Genomic DNA, 18991 nt, shown 5'->3' with positions numbered 1-18991 from the left:
TTTCGGACTGGACTCTCTGTGCTTCCTGGACTTATAAGTCTATTTCTTTCACCAGGTAGGAGAAGTTTCCAGTCATTTCTTCAAGTAGGTTTTCAAGTTCTTGCTCTGTCTCTTCTCCTTCTAGCACCCTCATAATTTGATACCCTTGAAGTTGTTCCAGAGGCTCTTTATACTATCTTCATATTTTTGGATTCTTTTTTCTTTTTGCTCTTTGGATTGGGTGTTTTTTGCTTCCTCATATTCTAAATAGTTGATTTGATTCTCGGAATCCTCTATTCTATTGCTGAATCCCTATAAATTATTCTTTATTTTACTTAGTGTATGCTTAATTTCTGACTGGTCCTTTTCATGTCTTTGACATTCTCACTAAGATCTTTGAGTAACCTTCTAAGCATGGCTTTGAACTCTGTATCCAGTAGTTTGCTTGCTTCCATTTTGACATGTTTCTTTATCTCCACATTTTGGATGCTTCCCTGTGTTTGTTTCTATGTATGACACAGAGCTGGTATGTCTCTTGGAATTGGTAGAGTGGCCTTGTGTAGTAGGTGTCCTATAGGGCCCAGTGGCTCAGCCTCTCCAGTCACCTGATCTGGAATGTGTGCACAATCTTTCACCACCCCATTTCGCCTCTCCACCCCTAGTGTCTGATATAGTGCCTGGAACTTAGGTAACCATAGTGAATGAACACACAGCCATAGAACACTTTTAGCATATTACTCTCTCTCTATCTATCTATCTATCTATCTATCTATCTATCTATCTATCTCTCTATCTGTCTGTCTATGTTAAGGCATGTGCTTGCCAATATTAGTATTACTATCAAGCTGAGTAGGGAAATTATGGTGGAAGGTAAATAGAAAAAATATAACATGCAAATGTTAGCTAAAAGAAAAATTCATTGAAGGTAATATATAGAGAACAGCTTTTCAGCCCTAGATGGATTGGGTTAGTAGATAGAGTTTTGGCCTACAGATTGAACGGTCCTAGGTTCAATTCTGATCAAGGGCACATGCCTGGGTTGTGGGCTTGATTCTCAGTAGGGGGCATGCAGGAGGCTGCCGAATGATGATTCTTTCTCATCATTGATGTTTCTATCTCTCTCTCCCTCTGCCTTCCTCTCTGAAATTAATAAAAATATATTTTAAAAAGAACAACTTTTTATAATTAAATAAGTGTCAATACATCATAAAAATAATGATCTTAAATTTGTATATACCTATTAACACAGTGTCAAACATATAAAGCAAAAATCAATAGATCTAATAAAAAATAGACAAATCCATCTCTTAGTGGATAAATGTATAATAGCATGTCTTTTTCATTAGTGATTGAACAGACAAAACGTTTTAGGATATAGAAGATTTTAAAAAATATTGATTGATTGATTTTAGAGAGATAAATATAGAGAGAAACATCGACTTGTTGTTCCACTTTTGTTGTTGTTGTTCCACATATTTATACATTCATTTGTTGATTCTTGTATGTGCCCTAACTGGGAATCAAACCCGTAATCTTGAAGATGCTCTAACCACCCTTGCTACTCAGCCAGGGCAGTATGTAGAAGATTTGAACAACAGAATTAATGAACTTGACATGATAGACATATTTAGAACATTACTGTGGCAGAAAATACACCTGTAACATTTACCAGTATTTTTCAAAGTTGGGCCATAAAACCTTATATCAATAAATTTTTACCTCATTTAATACATTCATTCTATTTTCTCAGAAATGTTTTTTTACATCTGATAGTCCAAAGCAGTATCTTCTCAAGAGACAATATTTCATGTGATTAACATTTTACTCAAGTCTCTTTTAAATTAGCACAGCTCTCTCTCCCCACCCTTTTTTTCATGACTGATTTGTATTGGTAGATAGTATGATGTAGGAATTAACTTTAATTTTTTATCCAAATTTCTAACTTTCCAAAACTATTATACTTATTGACTAATGATTTTCATATTGGCTCAAATCCATTTTACTTTATCCTTATATATTTTTGGATCCATTCCTAGGTTATTTCTTCTTTATTGATACATAAATATAATTGCCTAGACCTGTATCATTGTTTGATTTTTCTTTTAGAAATTTTTTACTATAATAGTATAAATTTCCTTGGTTAAAATGTTTCAAGGGTATATTGTGCTAATGAAGAGGAAACAAAGCAAAAAAAATGTAAACACTTACATTTTCATTTGGAATACTTAAAGGTTATTTTTTAAAATTAATTAATTAATTAATTAATTAATTTTTATTTTATTGATTATGGTCTCACATAATTGTCCTTATTCCCCCATTCCCATTCCAAACCCCTCCCTAGATATGCCCCCCCCCCACCCCTCATTTTCCATGGCCACTGGCCAGGCCCATATCTATGCACACAAGTCCTTTGGTTGATCTCTTCCCCTTCCCCCATCCTCCCTTCCTTTCCCTCTGAGGTTTGAGAGTCTGATCGCTGCTTCTCTTTCTCTGGGTTTGTTTATGTTGTTCATAATTTCCTCTAGATGTGTGAGATCATGTTATCTAAGAAATACCCGTGTAAGAACCTAAATTGCAACAAGCCATAATGGTTATGCTGAGAGGCAAATGAATCAGTCTGTAGTGAGTTCCTGATTCTATCTGCAGTATATTGTCAGACAGCATTGAATAATGTTTAATAATGAGTTCTATATCTAGACAGATCTGGTATAATTTCTGGCACTGATATTTCCAATAAAATAACCAATCTTTCTTCATTGTCCTCCTTTGTAAAATCAGAATTAAGATGGTACCAACTTCAAAGGATGTTGTTTGTAAAGTGTCTGGCAAATTGCCTGTTTGAGTAGGTGCTTAATAACTTACAGCTTTTAAAATAGTGGCCAAAAATACTGGTGTTTTTTTTTTTTTTTTTTTTTAAAGATAACACACACACATATATATATATATACAGATATATATATATATTTTTTATTGATTTTTTACAGAGAGGAAGAGAGAGGGAGAGAGAGTTAGAAACATTGATGAGAGAGAATCATCAATCAGCTGCCTCTTGCACAACTCCTACTGGGGATGTGCCCACAACCAAGGTACATGCCCTTGACCGGAATCAAACCTGGGACCTTTCATTCCGCAGGTCGACGCTGTATCCACTGACCCAAACCGGTTTTGGCAGAATACTGGTTCTGATGCAGGTTCCAACTAATTACCATGTGATCTTAGGTCAGTCACCTAACTCTTCTGTGCCTCAGTTTCCTTAAATTCACCAATTCTGAGATGCACATTCATCCTCTTTTTCCTTTTAATTTTTCTGATATTAGGATACATCATTCAGTCAATGGTGTTTTTATAGTTATTGTTGGCCAGGCAATAGTTCTGACATATTATTGTCTGGACTTCAGTGAACATTTAAACTTGTACAGTGGGTATCAGTGGGTAGCAATTTGCTTTCATGGAGACTAAAATGAAACACTCGTTTGACCCTTTGGAATCAGATGGTGTGGACTGCACGAAGGGGAGGAGAGAAGTGATAGATGTAGTAGATTACAAAAATAAGCATAATCCATAATTCTTCCCTGTATCCATGGTTTTTGCAATAGGACTTTGCAGCTCCTCCATCATTAACCTCCCCTCCCCCCTCCTTTGAATCTCAACTGGCCTTGTGATTTTCTTCGATAAGTAGAATGCAACGGAAGTGGTGGTGCACCAAGTCTAAGTATTCAAGGAACTTATGTTCTTTCCTTTTGGAAGCCTGTCTAGCTCTCAACTAGCTTGGGTTGAGAGACCATGTAGAACAGGGGAACAAGCTATCTGAGTGAGGCCATAGTAGACTGGCCAGCCTCCAGCTGACCTCACAGATGCATGAATGTGCCCAGCTGATACCAGAAGAGCCAACTAGTTGAACCCAGCCTGCAGAATTGTAACCTAAATATAAACCACTAAGTTATATAATGGTTTATTATTCTGCAACCACCAGATCAACCTGAAACTCTATGCTTGCAACATCTTCCTGCCCATGTCTACTACTTTGACCATGAAGATGTGGCTTTAACTAATGTAGACATACTTAACAAAATTCCCAAAGCTGTAGTTAAAAGTAGTCCTACAATATTTTAAAACCAGGTAAAAAACCAGCACTTTCAATTTTTTTGTGAATTCCTTTAGTTTTTTTGTATGGATTTTTAAAAAGAAAATCTGTCTCAATAGTGCTCTTGATTGCAACAAGGTTGAAATTAGATAGAAAAAACAACAACAACAGACATCAATGACAAGAATATGAAAAGATGCTTAACATCACTAATTATCAGGGAATTTTAAGTCAAAACCACTAACTGATATTAACACCCACTCAGATGGCTACTATAAAAAACATCTATAATAATAAAAGCATAATATGCTAATTAGGCCAGATGTCCTTCCAGATGTTATTTCAGACGACCTTCCGGAGGAAGCCAGGGCTGCAAGGGAAGCCAGGTCTCTGGTGCCAGAGGGAAGCCGGTGCTGGCTACTGGGGGAAGGAAGGCCGGCTCTCGCGTGAATCACATGCATCAGGCCTCTGGTACTGTAACTATGATTGGCAAGGATGTAGAAGAATAATTGGAAACCGATGTACATAGTGTTGGTGAAATTGTAAAATAGTACAGCCATACAGTCTTCACCAAGAGTTGCTGGAGTTTTCTGCTTCAACAGTGCTTGGTATTCTTCCTCCATCCCAGCCAGCCACTCATATCCAGCCTCCTCACAGTGCCCTCTGATGTCGCAAGAGCCCCAGGCCACTGTCCCAGTGCTCTCAGCTGCCACCTCTGCTGCTGCCTCTGCTGCTGCCTCTCCTCAGCCAGGCGTCCCCTCACAGGTGCACCAGAACTACCACCAGGATCAAGAGGCCTCCAGCAACCACCAGTTCAACCTGGAACTCTGTGCTTCCTACATCTACCTGCCCATGTCTTACTACTTTGACCGCGAATATGTGGCTTTAAAGATCTTTGTCAAATATGTTCTTTACCAATCTCATGAAAGGGGGAATATGCTGAAAAACTGATGAAGCTGCAGATCCAAAGAGGTGATGGAATCTTCCTTCAGGATATCAAGAAACCAAATCATGAAGACTGGGAGAATGGGCTAAATGCAACGGAATGCGCATTGCACTTGGGAAAAGTGTGAATTAGAATGGAATTGCACAAACTGGCCACTGTCAAAAACGACTCCTATTTGTATGTCTTCAATGAGACTCATTACCTGAATGGGGAGGTGAAAACCAACTTGTGCAAGAGGCTTTCTCCCTCCCCCCCCAATTTGGCACAGCCCAGTATCTCTTTGACAAGCATACCCTGGGAGACAGTGATGAGAGTTAAGCCTTAGGCTGATTTCCCTCAGCCTAGGGGGTGACTTACGAGGTCACCAAAGCAGTACCTGCATGTTGGAGTTACCTTTACATTTGCTATGAGTTGTACCAACTCATCCACTTACATTCTTTCATTTGTACCTTCCCTTCAAATAAGGTAATTTGGTACCCCTCCAAAATAAATAAATAAATAAATAAATAAATAAATAAATAAAAGTGCAGCCATTATAGAAAATAGTTTGGAGGTTCCTAAAAAATAATAAACAAATACCAGATGATCCAGCAATTCTTCTTTGGGGTATATATCCAAAAAATTTGAAAAGTAGACCTCAAAGAGATATTTTTGCACACCCATGTCCACTGTAGCATTATTCATAATAACCACGATGTGGAAGCAATCGGAATGGATACATGGTTAAAAAAGTGTGGTGTATATGCATCACAGAATGTTATTCCGCTTTAAAAAATTCATCATATGCTACAACATGGATGAAACAGGAGGAAACTAAGTGAAATATGTTAATCACAAAAAGACAAAAACTGCATGATCCCACTTATATGAGGTATCTGAAATAGTCAAATTCATGGAAACAGAAAGTAGAATGGTGGTTTCCAAGGGCTGAAGGGGATGTTCAATGGGAATAAATGTCAGTCATGCAAGATGGTACAATATGCCCATATTTAATAATACCATACTGTTAACTTAAAAATTGAGTGGGCAAATTTATGTTATTTATTATTATTATTTTTTTTACCATTAAAAACTACAAATATCAGCCCTAACTGGTTTGGCTCAGTGGCTAGAGCGTAGGCCTGCGGACTCATGGGCATGTACCTTGATTGCGGGCACATACCCAATAGGGAGAGTGCAGGAGACACACTCATAGATGTTTCTAATTCTCTATCCCTCTCTGTAATTAAATGTATTATAAAAAATTCTTTGTCTCATTGTTTTATTATGGTCTCTTTGAGTCAGGATCCAAAAAAGTTTAACTGATATGTAAAAGAACAAATAATTCAGAGAAGTAAGACTCTGACTGTGAAGAATTTTAGTTATACCGTATCCAATTTGTTTTACTTATATTTTCCTTTTTATGAGTCTAAAAAGTAATATAAGATAAAAAAATATATGCTTAGAAATTACTAAAAGAGGTTTTAAGGGTAAGAAAACATGTCTTTTTATTGGCAACATTTTCCTTACTATTGGGGTATAAAAATAAGTCTTACAGAATTGTTGAGGAGATGCTACATTGTCAAGGAAACAAAATATTGTACTAGTCTGATAATTTTTCCAAGAGAAAAAAAGTTACATTTAAAATAACAACAATAAATCACCATATCCACCAGAAAAGATGAAGTTGTGTGTGTATTGTGTTTTGAGTTTTTTTTGCAGACATTAATGATTAAAGCTAACAATGAGCTGAAGACTAATTTTCTAGAAACAGTGAAGAATAGGGTGGGCCAATAATGTTGGCAATTCTTAAGTTGTTACAACACATGATTAAAACATATTTTATACAATCAAAACATCTACTCCCGAAGTGGGGAGTATTTTCTCTTTATCACTGATCCTTTTTCCTCTCACTTTTTCATGTTTTATTGTGGTGCCTACTGGCTTCAGTACAATGCTGAAAATAGTTGGGGTGACAGTTGTTATCCCTGTATTATTTGTTTTAAAACCTTTAAGAGATTTTGACATTATGTTTGATGTTCATTATATGGTTTTTGGTACAGGTGTATTGACTGGATGCTTTAATCTCCCTGCCATTTCTTTACCAGTGGGAACATTAAAACAATGGCTTCCTAAAGAAAAGGAAGAGAAGGTGGAAATGGCCTCTGGCATTGAAGTAGATAAGGAACTACCAGAACCAAGATCTCATGATGATGATGATGATGATAATGATGATGATGATGATGATGATGATATTGATGATGATGATGATGATGATGATATGTAAGTAGTCATATCCAGATGCCTAAATGAAAGTAGAAAGTGGAAATACTGTTGTAGATACATAGAAGATAGCCTTAGAAACCTAGCTAAGGAGGCCTGGCTTTACTATGTATATAGGTTTGTTTGTGGGCTCTCTATTTGTTTCCAATGGCATTGTCCCCTATCTCTATATTAAGTTCTGTCTTAATTACTGTGGCTTTATCATACCTTTTGATATTTGGTTGGGCTAGTCTCACCTTGTGGTCTCCACATCTTTTTCCTTAAACTTACCTTAGCCATTGTTGCCTTTTATTCAATATATACATCTTTGCATTCTCTTGTAAAGTGTCATGAAAAACATTGTTGGGATTCTGATAAGAATGACATTACACCCTGGCTGGTTTGGCTCAGTGGTTAGAGTGTCTGCCTGCGGACTCAAGGGTCCCAGTTTCGATTCCAGTCAAGGGCATGTACTTTGGTTGTGGGCACATCCCCTGTGGGGAATGTACAGGAGGCAGCTGATGTTTCTCTCTCATCGATGTTTCTAACTCTCTGTCCCTCACCCTTTCTCTCTGTAAAAAATCAATAAAATATATTTAAAAAAAAAAAAAAGGATGACATTACATTTGGTAATTTATGGGAGTTGACACCTTTATGATTATAGATCTTAGCACCTATGAGCATAATATAGCTCTCCATCTGTTATGTCTTTTTTAAAATATTCTTCAGTATTTTTGTATTTTCTTCATTGTTCAGGTGTCACTTAATTTTTGATGTTGTTGCCATTATTAATGGGGTAATTTTTCTCCTGTGTTTTCAATTTGGCTATTGCTAGTGTATACACTACTACTGATGTTGTATGCTGTAACTTTACCAAACTCTCTTATTCTAAAATTTGGAGTTCTTTTAATTTTTAAAACTGTATTATAATTTACCTCTTTGTTGTGAATCATCACCCAAGGATATTTTTTTCCATTGATTTTTAGAGAGAGTGGAAGGGAGAAAAAGAGGGTGAGAGAGAAACATCGATGTGAGAGAGTCACATCAATTGGCTACCTCCCACATGCACCCCAACCAGAGCCGGGGAACCTGCAACCAAGGTACATGCCTTTTACTGGAATCGAACCCAGCACCCTTCCGTCCAAGGGCCGATGCTTTATCCACTGAGCAAAACCTGCTAGTGCATAATTTACTTTTAAAATATGTAAAATATTCATGTGGTTCCAAATTCAAAAGGTAACTCTTTTCATAGTCTGCCTGCTGTCTCTACCTCTGCAACACAATTCCTCTTCCAGAGTCACTAACCTAATCTTCTGTGCATACTTCTCCTGCGTAATTCTATTAAAATGTAAGTGAATATGTATCATATATATATATATTTTTTTTCTTTATATATACACAGTTTCATAGTGTACATATTATTGTGAAACTTCCTCTTTTTTCCTTAACAGTGTATCTTGTAATTTAATATATTTTAAATTCCCAGAACAGCAAAGTATCAGGTCAAGAGTATGTATAATTGAAATTGGATATTGTCAAATTGCCCTTCATGGAGGCTACATTGATGAGCACCTCCACCAACACATGGAAGTGCCTGCCCCCCCCCCATATATATATATATATATATATATATATATATATTCTTTTTTTTTGTTTTTTTAAAGAAATCTTGTGGGTCTCTGCAAATCTTACTGGGATTCACTTCATTAGACAAAGGCCAGAGCCACAGTCATTTTGAGATAAGCCATACTCAATCTTGGGCTTTTTCTTAGACTACTGAATGACAACACCCTTAATCTTCCAAGAAATCCTACTGTTTGAGAACAGTTTTAAAGAGAATAATTTTGAGATTCATCCTTGTTGTTGAATATTTCAATAGCTCCTTCTTTTTATTGCTAAACCAGAGGCCTGCTGCATGAAATTCATGCACTCGGAGGGGGAGGTCCCTCAGCCTGGACTGCACCCTCTTGCAGTGGGGGAGCCCTCAGGGGATGTCCAACTGATGGTTTAGGCCAGGGGTCTTCAAACTACGGCCCGCGGGCCACATGCAGCCCCCAGGGGAGTCTGATCCGGCCCGCCAGGTTTTTTGGGCAGTGAGCGCAGCCAAGGTGTTACAGTAGGAATTAGTAGTTCATATAGTCCGGCCCTCCAGCTCTCTGAGGGACCGTGATCTGGCCCCCACTTTAAAAAGTTTGAGTACCCCTGGATTAGGCTCTCTCCCCATTGGAGGCAGGCCTAAGCCATCAGTTGGACATCCTTAGCACTGCCGCAGAGGTGGGAGATGCTCCCACTATCGCTATTGTGCTAGCCAGCCATGAGCCTGGCTCCTACATTGAGCATCTGCCCTCTGGTGGTCAGTGCATGTAATAGTGACTGGTCATTCTGTTGTTTGGTCTATTTGCATATTAGCCTTTTATTATATAGGATAATGACTTATTATGAGCAAGAACTCTAATTCAATTTTTTAAGTAGTTTAAAGGGAGGGGCAGAATTTTCAATTGAGCCTAAAGCTAAAATTGTTCTTAGCTCAAAAATCTGCATACCACTGAGACACATCTTGGGGAGGCTCATTCTGAATCCCCACACTGTTCTATTATGTATATAAGTATTGAGAACCATATTATCTCTTTAGTGAAAGGAACCTTTTGTTATAACTAGAGGCCCAGTGCACAAAATTCATGCATGGGTGGGGGGTGTTGTCCCTCAGCCCAGCCAGTACCCTATCCAATCTGGGATCCCTCTCACAATCCAGGACTGCTGGCTCCCAACTGCTCGCCTGCCTGCCTTTCTGATTGCCCCTAACCCCTTCTGCCTGCCAGCCTGATCACCCCCTAACCATTCCCTTGCCACTCTGATTGATGCCTAACTGCTCCCCTGCCAGCCTATTTACCCCTAACTGCCCTTCCCTGTAGCCTGGTCACCCCTAACTGCCCTTGCCTGCAGGCCTGGCCACCCCTAACTTCCCTCCCCTGCAGGCCTGGTCACCCCCAACTGCTCTCCCCTGCAGATCTGGGTCCCCACCAACTGCCCTTCCCTGCAGGCTTGTTTGCCCCAATTTCCCTCCTCTGCCATCCTGGTCACTCCTAACTGCCCTCCCCTGCAGGCTTGATTGCCCCCAATCGCCCTCCCTTGCAGGCCTGGTCCCTCCTAACTGCCCTTCCCTGCTGGCCTGATTGCCAACAACTGCCCTCATTGCACACCTGGTCCCTCCCAACTGCCCTCCCCTGCTGGCCATCTTGTGTGGTGGCCATCTCATGTCCACATGGGGGCAGTTATCTTGTGTGTTAGAGCAATGGTCAATTTGCATATCATTCTTTTATTAGGATTATATAGGATAGCAGTCTGGTGCATGAGCGGGGGCTGGCTGGTTTGCCTTGAATGGTGTCCCAGATCAGGGTGGGGGTTCCCTTGGGGCGTGGGGCAGCCTGGGTAAGGGGCCTGTGGTGGTTTTTAGGCCAACCACGCCTTCCCTGCAACTCTGGTATCTGGGGTTTATTTATCTTCTATAATTGAAACTTGTAGCCTTGAGCAGAGGAAAGCCTCCTGCTTGCTCCATGGTTGCAGCCATTTTTGCTGGGATTTATTTATCTTCCATAATTGAAACTTTGTAGCCTTGAGCAAAGACCTTGGCCAACCAGGGCAGGTGGAAAGTTTGGCTTCCTCCGTTGCTGGGGAAACCCAAGCCTCCTGCTCTCTCCCTGGCTGAAGCCATTTTGGTTGGGTTAACTTGCATACTCGCTACTGATTGGCTGGTGGGTGTGGATTGTGGCATGGTCAACTTGCATATTATGCTTTTATTAGATAGGATGACTAACTTATCTCATGAGTTGTACTTTGGCTTCAAGCCAGAATCCAGTATTCATGCAGCAACTTCAGCTCTCTCTTGAGAGCTGGGAGGGGTGGGTACAGGGTGGAAGAGATCAATGGGAAAATAAAAAAAACTAAAACAAAGGGACATCTGTAACACTTTTAACAATAAAGATATATTTTAAATAAAGGAAAATATCTTAGTTGAAAAGAGTTTTATGTAAAACAATATAAGTAATTGCTCTACACTGTACTTTATATTCTCAATTTCTCTCAAAGAGACATTAATTGACCTTATGTTCACTAACTGTAGGACTGACTTCTGAGATGCCAATCCAGCACTGACTGCCACTGCTTTTCTCTTCGGGCCTGATCACAGCCCCCTTGGCAGACAGTGCTGGGTTGATGAGGCTCCTACAGTGTGGCAGTTAGTGCTGGGTTGCCATGGTGACCCAGCACTAACTGCAAGACTGACTTCTGGTGTTCAATCAAGCCTTCGGTCATTTTGGACATTACAGAACCTGGCTCTTTATATATATATATACATAGTAATCTATTAATGGGTATACCACAATTGATTTACACATTTGCCTGTTGATGGACATTTGGATTGCTTCCAGTTTTATTTACTTTTTTTGTAAATCCTCACCTGTGGATATTTTCCATTGATTTTTAGAGAGTGGAAGGGAGAGGGAGAGACAGAGAGAGAATGTCAATGTGAGAGAGGCATATTGATTGGTTGCCTCCCACACATGCCCTGACCAGGGCAGGGGATCGAGCTCCAACCAAGGCCTTTGACTGGAATCGAACCTGGGACCTTTCAGTCCAGTACTGATGATCTATCCACTGAGACAAACCAGCCAGGGCTGCTTCCATTTTCAGGGTATTATAAAGCTATTAATATAAAATGAAACAGAGTATGTGTGAAATGCTCTAGGTCAGTGACTGGCATATATAGTAAAGGCTCAATATATGGTTTTTTTGGGGTGTCTTCTCACCTCCCTTTTTACACATTAGATGGGTATTAATAAATGCGATAAGTTATTGAACACAAGTTCAATTAAACAGAATAATATTCTCTTAATGTTGGTTATCTTTCTTAGAAAAATCAGACTGGTATGCTAAATAATTTATTAACTGGGTGAAAATGCAACTTGCTCACGTAGGGGTGGAGTATGAGAAGGGAAGCTAATTTCCATATGTATTCTTCAACGTTTTGATATCATGAAGTTGATTTTTACTATTTATTATTTCAGAAATTTTGAAGAATCTGAAGATGAATTGAGAAATGAAGTAGTAGAATCACTGGGAAAACTCACTACTTCCAAAGAGGAGGGGAACAAAGAAGAGGTTTCCGGTTCCTCTGAGGACACTTAGGAGAAATATGCAGAATTAAATGAAGGTTTGGAAAATATTTCTACTCCATCTAATGGTACCAAGGAACATCAACAACCAGTCAAAATATACAAGTGTATATTTATCTATAATAATTAAAGTGTAATATGCTAATTAGACCAGACAGCTAAACGACCTTCTGGATGTCCTTCTGGATGACCTTTCAGATGAAGCCAGGGCTGTGAGGGCTGAGGCAAGCCACCGCAGCTGCGAGGGCAGAGCCTCTTGCACGAATTCTGTGCATCGGGTCTCTAGTTTATTTTAAGGCTTTCCCAGTAATCCCAAGAATTTACTAATTTTTGTCTCTAAATGTGAACAGTAGAATTTTTTGAGTGTAGAAACTAATATTTTTATTTTTAAATTTCTATTTAGAAATCTTGCAGATAATATATGGGGTAGGCAGAGTAATGTGCTTACCCCCTTCCCAAATGTGAATATATTATGTTAAATACAAAAGGAAATTAAAGTTGCAGATGGAATTAAAGTTGCTAATGAGCTGACCTTAAAGTAGGAAGGTTTTCTTGGATTATCCAGGTGTGCCCAATCCTATATAATAAAAGCCTAATTGTCCCCTTGGGCAGTCGATTGACCAGGAGTTTAACTGGGAGACAGAAAATTTGACGGCTCACTGTGATGTGCGCTGACCACCAGGGGGCGGCGAGGAACATGGCAGGTGTCAGCAACACAGCGCTGGCAGCAGGTGGCAGTGGAGGCGCTGCCAGCCTGATTGGGCCCCGACAAGAGCGAGACCAAGGCGGGATGGTGGAGCAGGTGAGCAGGTGGTGCCAGGCCAAGGCAGGTGCCCATGGCCCTGCAAACAGTGACCAGTGGTGGTGGCAGGGGGTGGGGCTTCCATCCGGCTCCCAGGCTCTGAGGGAGCTGAGTTGGGGACCTGGCCCCAACCCATTGCCCTGCAGATGGTGACCAGCAGCTGCCAGCCCTGATCACCTGATGGGGCTGGGACGGGAAACTGGGAGTGGCAGCAACCAACCTCCCACAGTGCTGGCTATCTGAGGGTGGGGGTGACAGAGGAGGTGCGGTGAGGATGCAGGGTGCCCACTGAACTCACTCTCATTTCCCCTGTTACCCTCCCCTGGGATGCCAGGGCTCGTGAGCTGGGGAAGCCCCCGCACTCAGGTGCTGGGTGCCCACGAGGAGCTCACCCTGCACCCGTGTGGCCTCTTTCGGGTGAGCCAGGCTGCAGCCACCGGGACCTCAGGGGCTGGTTGGGCTCCCCGGGGGTTTGCACAGGAGCCGGTCTATGCGGTCGGCTGGGAGAGAGCATGCTGCCCACCCGGCTTCCATGTGGCACCACTGAGTGGGCCAGAGGCCCAGGCTGTGCCCTGGCCTGCAGCCATGCTCACGATATCTCCATGTGGGGACTCAGGTGCTGTGGCTCAGGCAGAGCGGTGCACAGGGGCCCAGGTGCTGCCCAGGACAAAGGTCAGCTGGGACCTGCCCATCTACATCAGATGCTCACGGGCCAGGCCTAGGCATCATAGCCATGCATGAATTTTGTGCACTGGGCCTCTAGTGTATCATAAGTCTTTACAAATGGAAGAGGGAGACAGTAGAATCAGAGTTGGCAGTGTGAGAGGGAAGTGGCCTCATGCTGCTGGCTTTGAAGATAGAGGGAAAGCCACAAGCAGAGGAAGCAGGCAGCTTCTAGAAACTGGGACAGGCAAGGAAAGGGATCCTCCCCCAAAGCTCTGCCAACACCTTGATTTTAGCAGTGAACCCACTTTGGAACTCTAAGTAAGATAATAAATGTGCGTTGTTTTAACTTGATTTATGGTAATGCTAAGACAGCAATAGAAAGCTAATCAAACTCATTTAAAATAATGAATCTGCCATTTAATAAAACTGTGATTTTGAAATTTCTTGTTATATTGAATACACTTGTTTGAAGCTGATGTTGATATGGGAGTAAGGCAATTGAGCAAGGAGGGGAATAAGACATGCCTTTAATTATACAGCATATAATCATTTTATTATGTCATATTGAATTATTTTCTGTTAGTTTCAAATGTATAGGTTATAAACTCTTATAATGGTCTCTTTATATGTAGTACTTAGCATAGTGCCAGAAATGTTTCTTAAATGAGTAGATAAATGCTAATACAATTTCCTCAGTAAGACTAAACTTTTTTTCAGGAAAGGACAAATTTTTGTATTGAACATGTGCTTGTATTGAACATAATAGATATTGTTAATTTATCTGCCTCTATAGAGGGTTCATTTCTTTTTTTCTTAATCCTTATCTGAGGATATTTTTTCCATTGATTTTTTTTGTCTTGTTTTATTTTTTCCATTGATATTTTTTCATTGATTTTTAGGGAGAGTGGAAGAGAGAGGGAAAGACAGAGAGAGACATTAATATGAGAGAAACACATTGATTGGTTGCCTTCTGCACACACTTTGCCCAGGGCCGGAATGGGGTGGAGCCTACAAGCAAGGTATGTGCCCTCCACTAGAATAGAATCTGGGGCCTTTTGGTCTGCAGACTGATGCACTATCTACTGAGAAAACTGGCAAGGGCTCCATGGACTTTTTAGAGAGAGTGTAAAGGAGGGAGGAGGAAAGAGAAATATAGACGTGAAAAACTCATCAATTGATTGCTTTTCGAATGCACCCCAATCAGAGCTGGGGGTGGAACCTATAACCCAGGTATGTGTCCTTGACTGGAAATCAAACCTGCAACCCTTTTGGTGTGCAAGCCAACAATCTAATCTCTGAACAACACCAGCCAGGACAGGGCTGTTCTGTTTCTAAGTGGTAGAATTCTGCCAGAAATATCTGCCCTATAATAAAAATAAAACCCAATTGCACATTGATACATTGCTGAACCAAGAAAACAAAGATGAGGAGAGGTTGGTCTGATTACTTCTAAGGTCTGCTTAGTACTTCCATTTGTTATAACTTTATTAACTACTAGAGGCCCTGTACATGAAATTCGTTCATGAGGGGGGGGGGGTAATCCCTCAGCCCAGCCTGCACCCTCTCCAATCTGGGACCCCTCGAGGGATGTCCGACTGCCTGGTAGGATTGGGCCTAAATGGGCAGTTGGACATCCCTTTCACAATCCAAAACTGCTGGTTCCCAACTGCTTGCCTGCCTGCCTGCCTGCCTGCCCCTAACCACTTCTGCATGCCAGCCTGATCACCCCCCTAACCACTCCCATGCCAGCTTGATCAATGCCTAACTGCTTCCCTGCCAGCCTGTTTGCCCCTAACTGCTCTCCCCTGCAGCCCTAGTCACCCCTAACTGCCCTCCCCTACTAGCCTGGTCACCCCTAACTGCCCTCCCCTGTAGGCCTGGTCCCCCTGGCATCTGCTCTTCCCAGCAGGTCTGGGTCCCCCCCAACTGCCCTCCCCTGCTGGCCATCTTGTGTCCACATGGGGCAGCCATCTTGTGTGTTGTTGTGATGGTTAATCTGCATATTACTCTTTTATTTATCTTCTATAATTGAAACTTTGTAGCCTTGAATGGAGGCCTGGGCTGGTCAGGGTGTGTGGAAAGCTTGGCTTCCTCCATTGCCAGGGAAACCTAAGCCTCCTGCTTGCTCTGTGGCCACAGCCATCTTGGTTGGGTTAATTTGCATACTTGATCCTGATTGGCTTGTGGGCGTGGCAGAGGTATGGCCAAACAAAGATGAGGAGGGGTTGGTCTGATTACTTGTAAGGTCTACTTAGTACTTCCATTTGTTGTAACTTTATTAACTACTAGAAACCCTGTAGTACTGTAGTAATAGAAATTTATGCACTGGGCTAGGGGGTTGTCCCTCAGCCCAGCCTGCACCCTCTCCAATCTGGGATCCCTCTCACAATCCAGGACTGCTGGCTCCCAACTGCGCAGCTGCCTGCCTTCCTGATTGCCCCTAACCACTTCTGCCTGCAAGCCTGATTGATGCCTAACTGCTCCTCTGCCAGCCTGTTTGCCCCCAACTTCCCTCCTCTGCTGGCCTGGTCACCCCTACCTGCACTCCCCTGCAGATTTGATTGCCTCCAACTGTCCTTCCTTGTAGGCCTGGTGCCTCCCAACTGCCCTCCCTTGCTGGCCATCTTGTGTCCAAATGGGGACAGCCATCTTTGACCACATGGGGGCAGCTATTGTGTGTTGGAATGATGGTCAATCTGCATATTGCTCTTTTATTAGATTGGAGAGAGGCCTGGTGCACAGGTGGGGGCCAGCTGGTTTGCCCTGAAGGGTTTTCCTGGATCAGAGTGGGGGTTCCTTTGGGGCATGGGGCAGCCTGAGCAAGGGGCCTGTGGTGGTTTGCAGGCTGGCCACACCCCTGGCGATCCAAGCAGAGGCCCTGGTATCTGGAATTTATTTACCTTCTACAATTGAAACTATAGCCTGGAGCGGAGGCAAGTCTTCTGCTCACTCTGTGGTTGGCAGCCATTTCTGTGGGAGTTTATTATCCTTTTATAATTGAAACTTTGTAGCATTGAATGGAGGCCTAGGCCAGAAAGGGCAGGCAGAAAGTTTGGCTTCCTGTTGCCTGGAAAACCCAAGCCTCCCTCCTGCTCTGTGGCTGTAGCCATCTTGATTGGGCTTATTTGCATACTCACTCTGATTGGCTGGTGAGCATAGTGACGTGATGGTTAATTTGCATCTTAATGTTTTATTATGTAGTGTAGGAAATGCATGTATCGGGCTTCCTCTAGCTGTAAAATGTGTCGGTCTTTTTTTTTTTTTTTTACACTCAGTCATTTTTATTAGGGCAGAGGCAGTAAAGGCAGAGACACACACAGCCCAAGCTTTCATTTTATTTTATTATTATTATTATTATTATTATTATTATTATTATTATTATTTTATTGGCTTCCAAAGGGGAGTTTAAGGTCAAAAGGAGTTTCAGGTGTCATCAAAATCTGGGTAAGCTCCTTATTTTTTGGTACAAGATTTAGCATATGGAGACCTGGGTGAGTCCAGGTCCTATTTGTTCCTCATTCCAAGCACATGGATTAAGAAATCAGTACTGATAAGAGGATCCTGCCAGTGCCCTCGGGCTCAGCTGATAAGAATTAAAAGAATGTCCTTGTGCCTTCTCAGGCAGCTCTCTACATCTCACCCTTTTTTACTAATTAAAATAAAATTTAAACATCAATAATAGGGCTCTAAAATTAAAAACAATTGCAAACAGCAGATCCAAGATGGCTGCTCAGGTAGACACCTAACCCCAGCAGCACACAACAATTTCAATGGAATACAACTAAAATGTAGAGTGGACATTGCCCAGAGCTACAGGTAGTCGACTGACTGAAAATTCTACAACAAGAAGGAAAGAGAAAACCAGAAGGAAAATCAGAGGAGCTGAAAAAGCCTAAGGTACGGAGACATGGTGCGCGCCCGCACGCGCGTGTGCAGAGAGGTCGCAGCCGGAAAGGAGGAGAAGGCTGGGTGCCTGCCTGGCGTTCCCTAGCAGGAAGGAAATAAAACCCCCAGCCTGGGCTGAACCCCCGAACCGGCAGCGCTGAGCCCCAGTTATGGGCCAGTCCCTGGGGACCCAGGCTCGAGCAGGGGGAGACGGGGCTGTGAGGCGGAATCCCAGGGGAGCAGCGAAAAGCAGAGTCCCCGGAGTCGCGCGCAGAGGACTGAATGTTGACTCTGATGCTGGATTGCCCTGGAGGGAAGAAACAAAACCTCCGGCGATGCTGAACCCCACTCCCGACCGCCCCGAACCCCAGTTTAAGGCCAATTCCCGGGGACCCAGGCTCAAGCAGAGGGAGACAGGGCTGTGAGGTGGAGTCCTGGGAGAGCGGCGAAAGGCCGAACCCCCGGAGTTGCGCACATTGCGCGCAAGGGAAGGAATGTTGACTCTGAGGCGGGATTGCCCTGGAGGGAAGGAAACAGGAGCCCCAGCCGTGCTGGGCACCAGTTTCGACTGCTCTGAACCCCAGTTCTAGGCCAGACCCTGGGGACCCAGGCTCAAGCAGAGGGAGATGTGGCTGTGAGGTGGAGTCCTGGGGGAGCGGCGAAAAGCGAGCCCCTGGAGTCGCACACATTACGCGCAGGGGACAGTGTGTTGACTCTGATGTTAGATGCCCCTAGCGGGAAGGAGAAAAAATGCTCCAGATTGGAGGAACACGATGAGGAGCAGGAGCCCCTGCCAGACACCGGCCAGCCAGGCACCAGCAAGGAGCAGGGCTACGGGGCCCCCCGGGGGCGGGGGGTGCCCCTGGGCCTTCGACCGCTGAGCGCGGGCCACGGAGCCGAGGCCGGGAGCTGCTTCCTGGGCGGCGGTGCCGACCCCGGCAATAGGCTGAAGCAGTGCAGGAGCCCGCGGAGAACAAAGGGGTGCCACAGGCCAACCTGCTGAGCTTCTAGGACAAGGAGGAAGAAACCGAAGAAGTTTGCAATGTGAAGAAATCAAGTGAGAGCAAAAGATAGTTAAATTACTTAAGAAAGAATATAAAGAAGATCTTGAAAAATCGAAGACCAAGTCAGAACTCAACTCAGCAGCCAACATTGCAACATAAATGCGTTTAAAAAAAAAAAAAAAAAAAGGACAATGTTGGAATGGCAGCGGCCAG

The 18991-nt window shown here is 42.7% G+C and overlaps 1 protein-coding gene across 1 annotated transcript in view; it reads left to right on the top strand.

Moving 5' to 3' along the window:
- The window catches only part of NEK5 (NIMA related kinase 5), a 74315-nt gene extending 59738 nt beyond the window's left edge, over positions 1-14577 (top strand). Inside the window, exons 21-22 of the mRNA XM_084879362.1 lie at positions 7097-7271; positions 12314-14577. Of these exons, the coding sequence (XP_084735488.1) occupies positions 7097-7271; positions 12314-12434 (296 nt within the window). The 3' untranslated portion in view covers positions 12435-14577. The remainder of the gene's footprint in view (positions 1-7096; positions 7272-12313) is intronic.
- Positions 14578-18991: the final 4414 nt, after the last annotated feature.

This window comes from Pipistrellus hanaki (assembly GCF_964339955.1).
Source record: "Pipistrellus hanaki genome assembly, chromosome: 3".
Lineage (NCBI taxonomy): Eukaryota > Metazoa > Chordata > Mammalia > Chiroptera > Vespertilionidae > Pipistrellus > Pipistrellus hanaki.
Note: the sequence above shows the minus strand (reverse complement) of the source record. Positions and strands in the feature narration are given on the sequence as shown.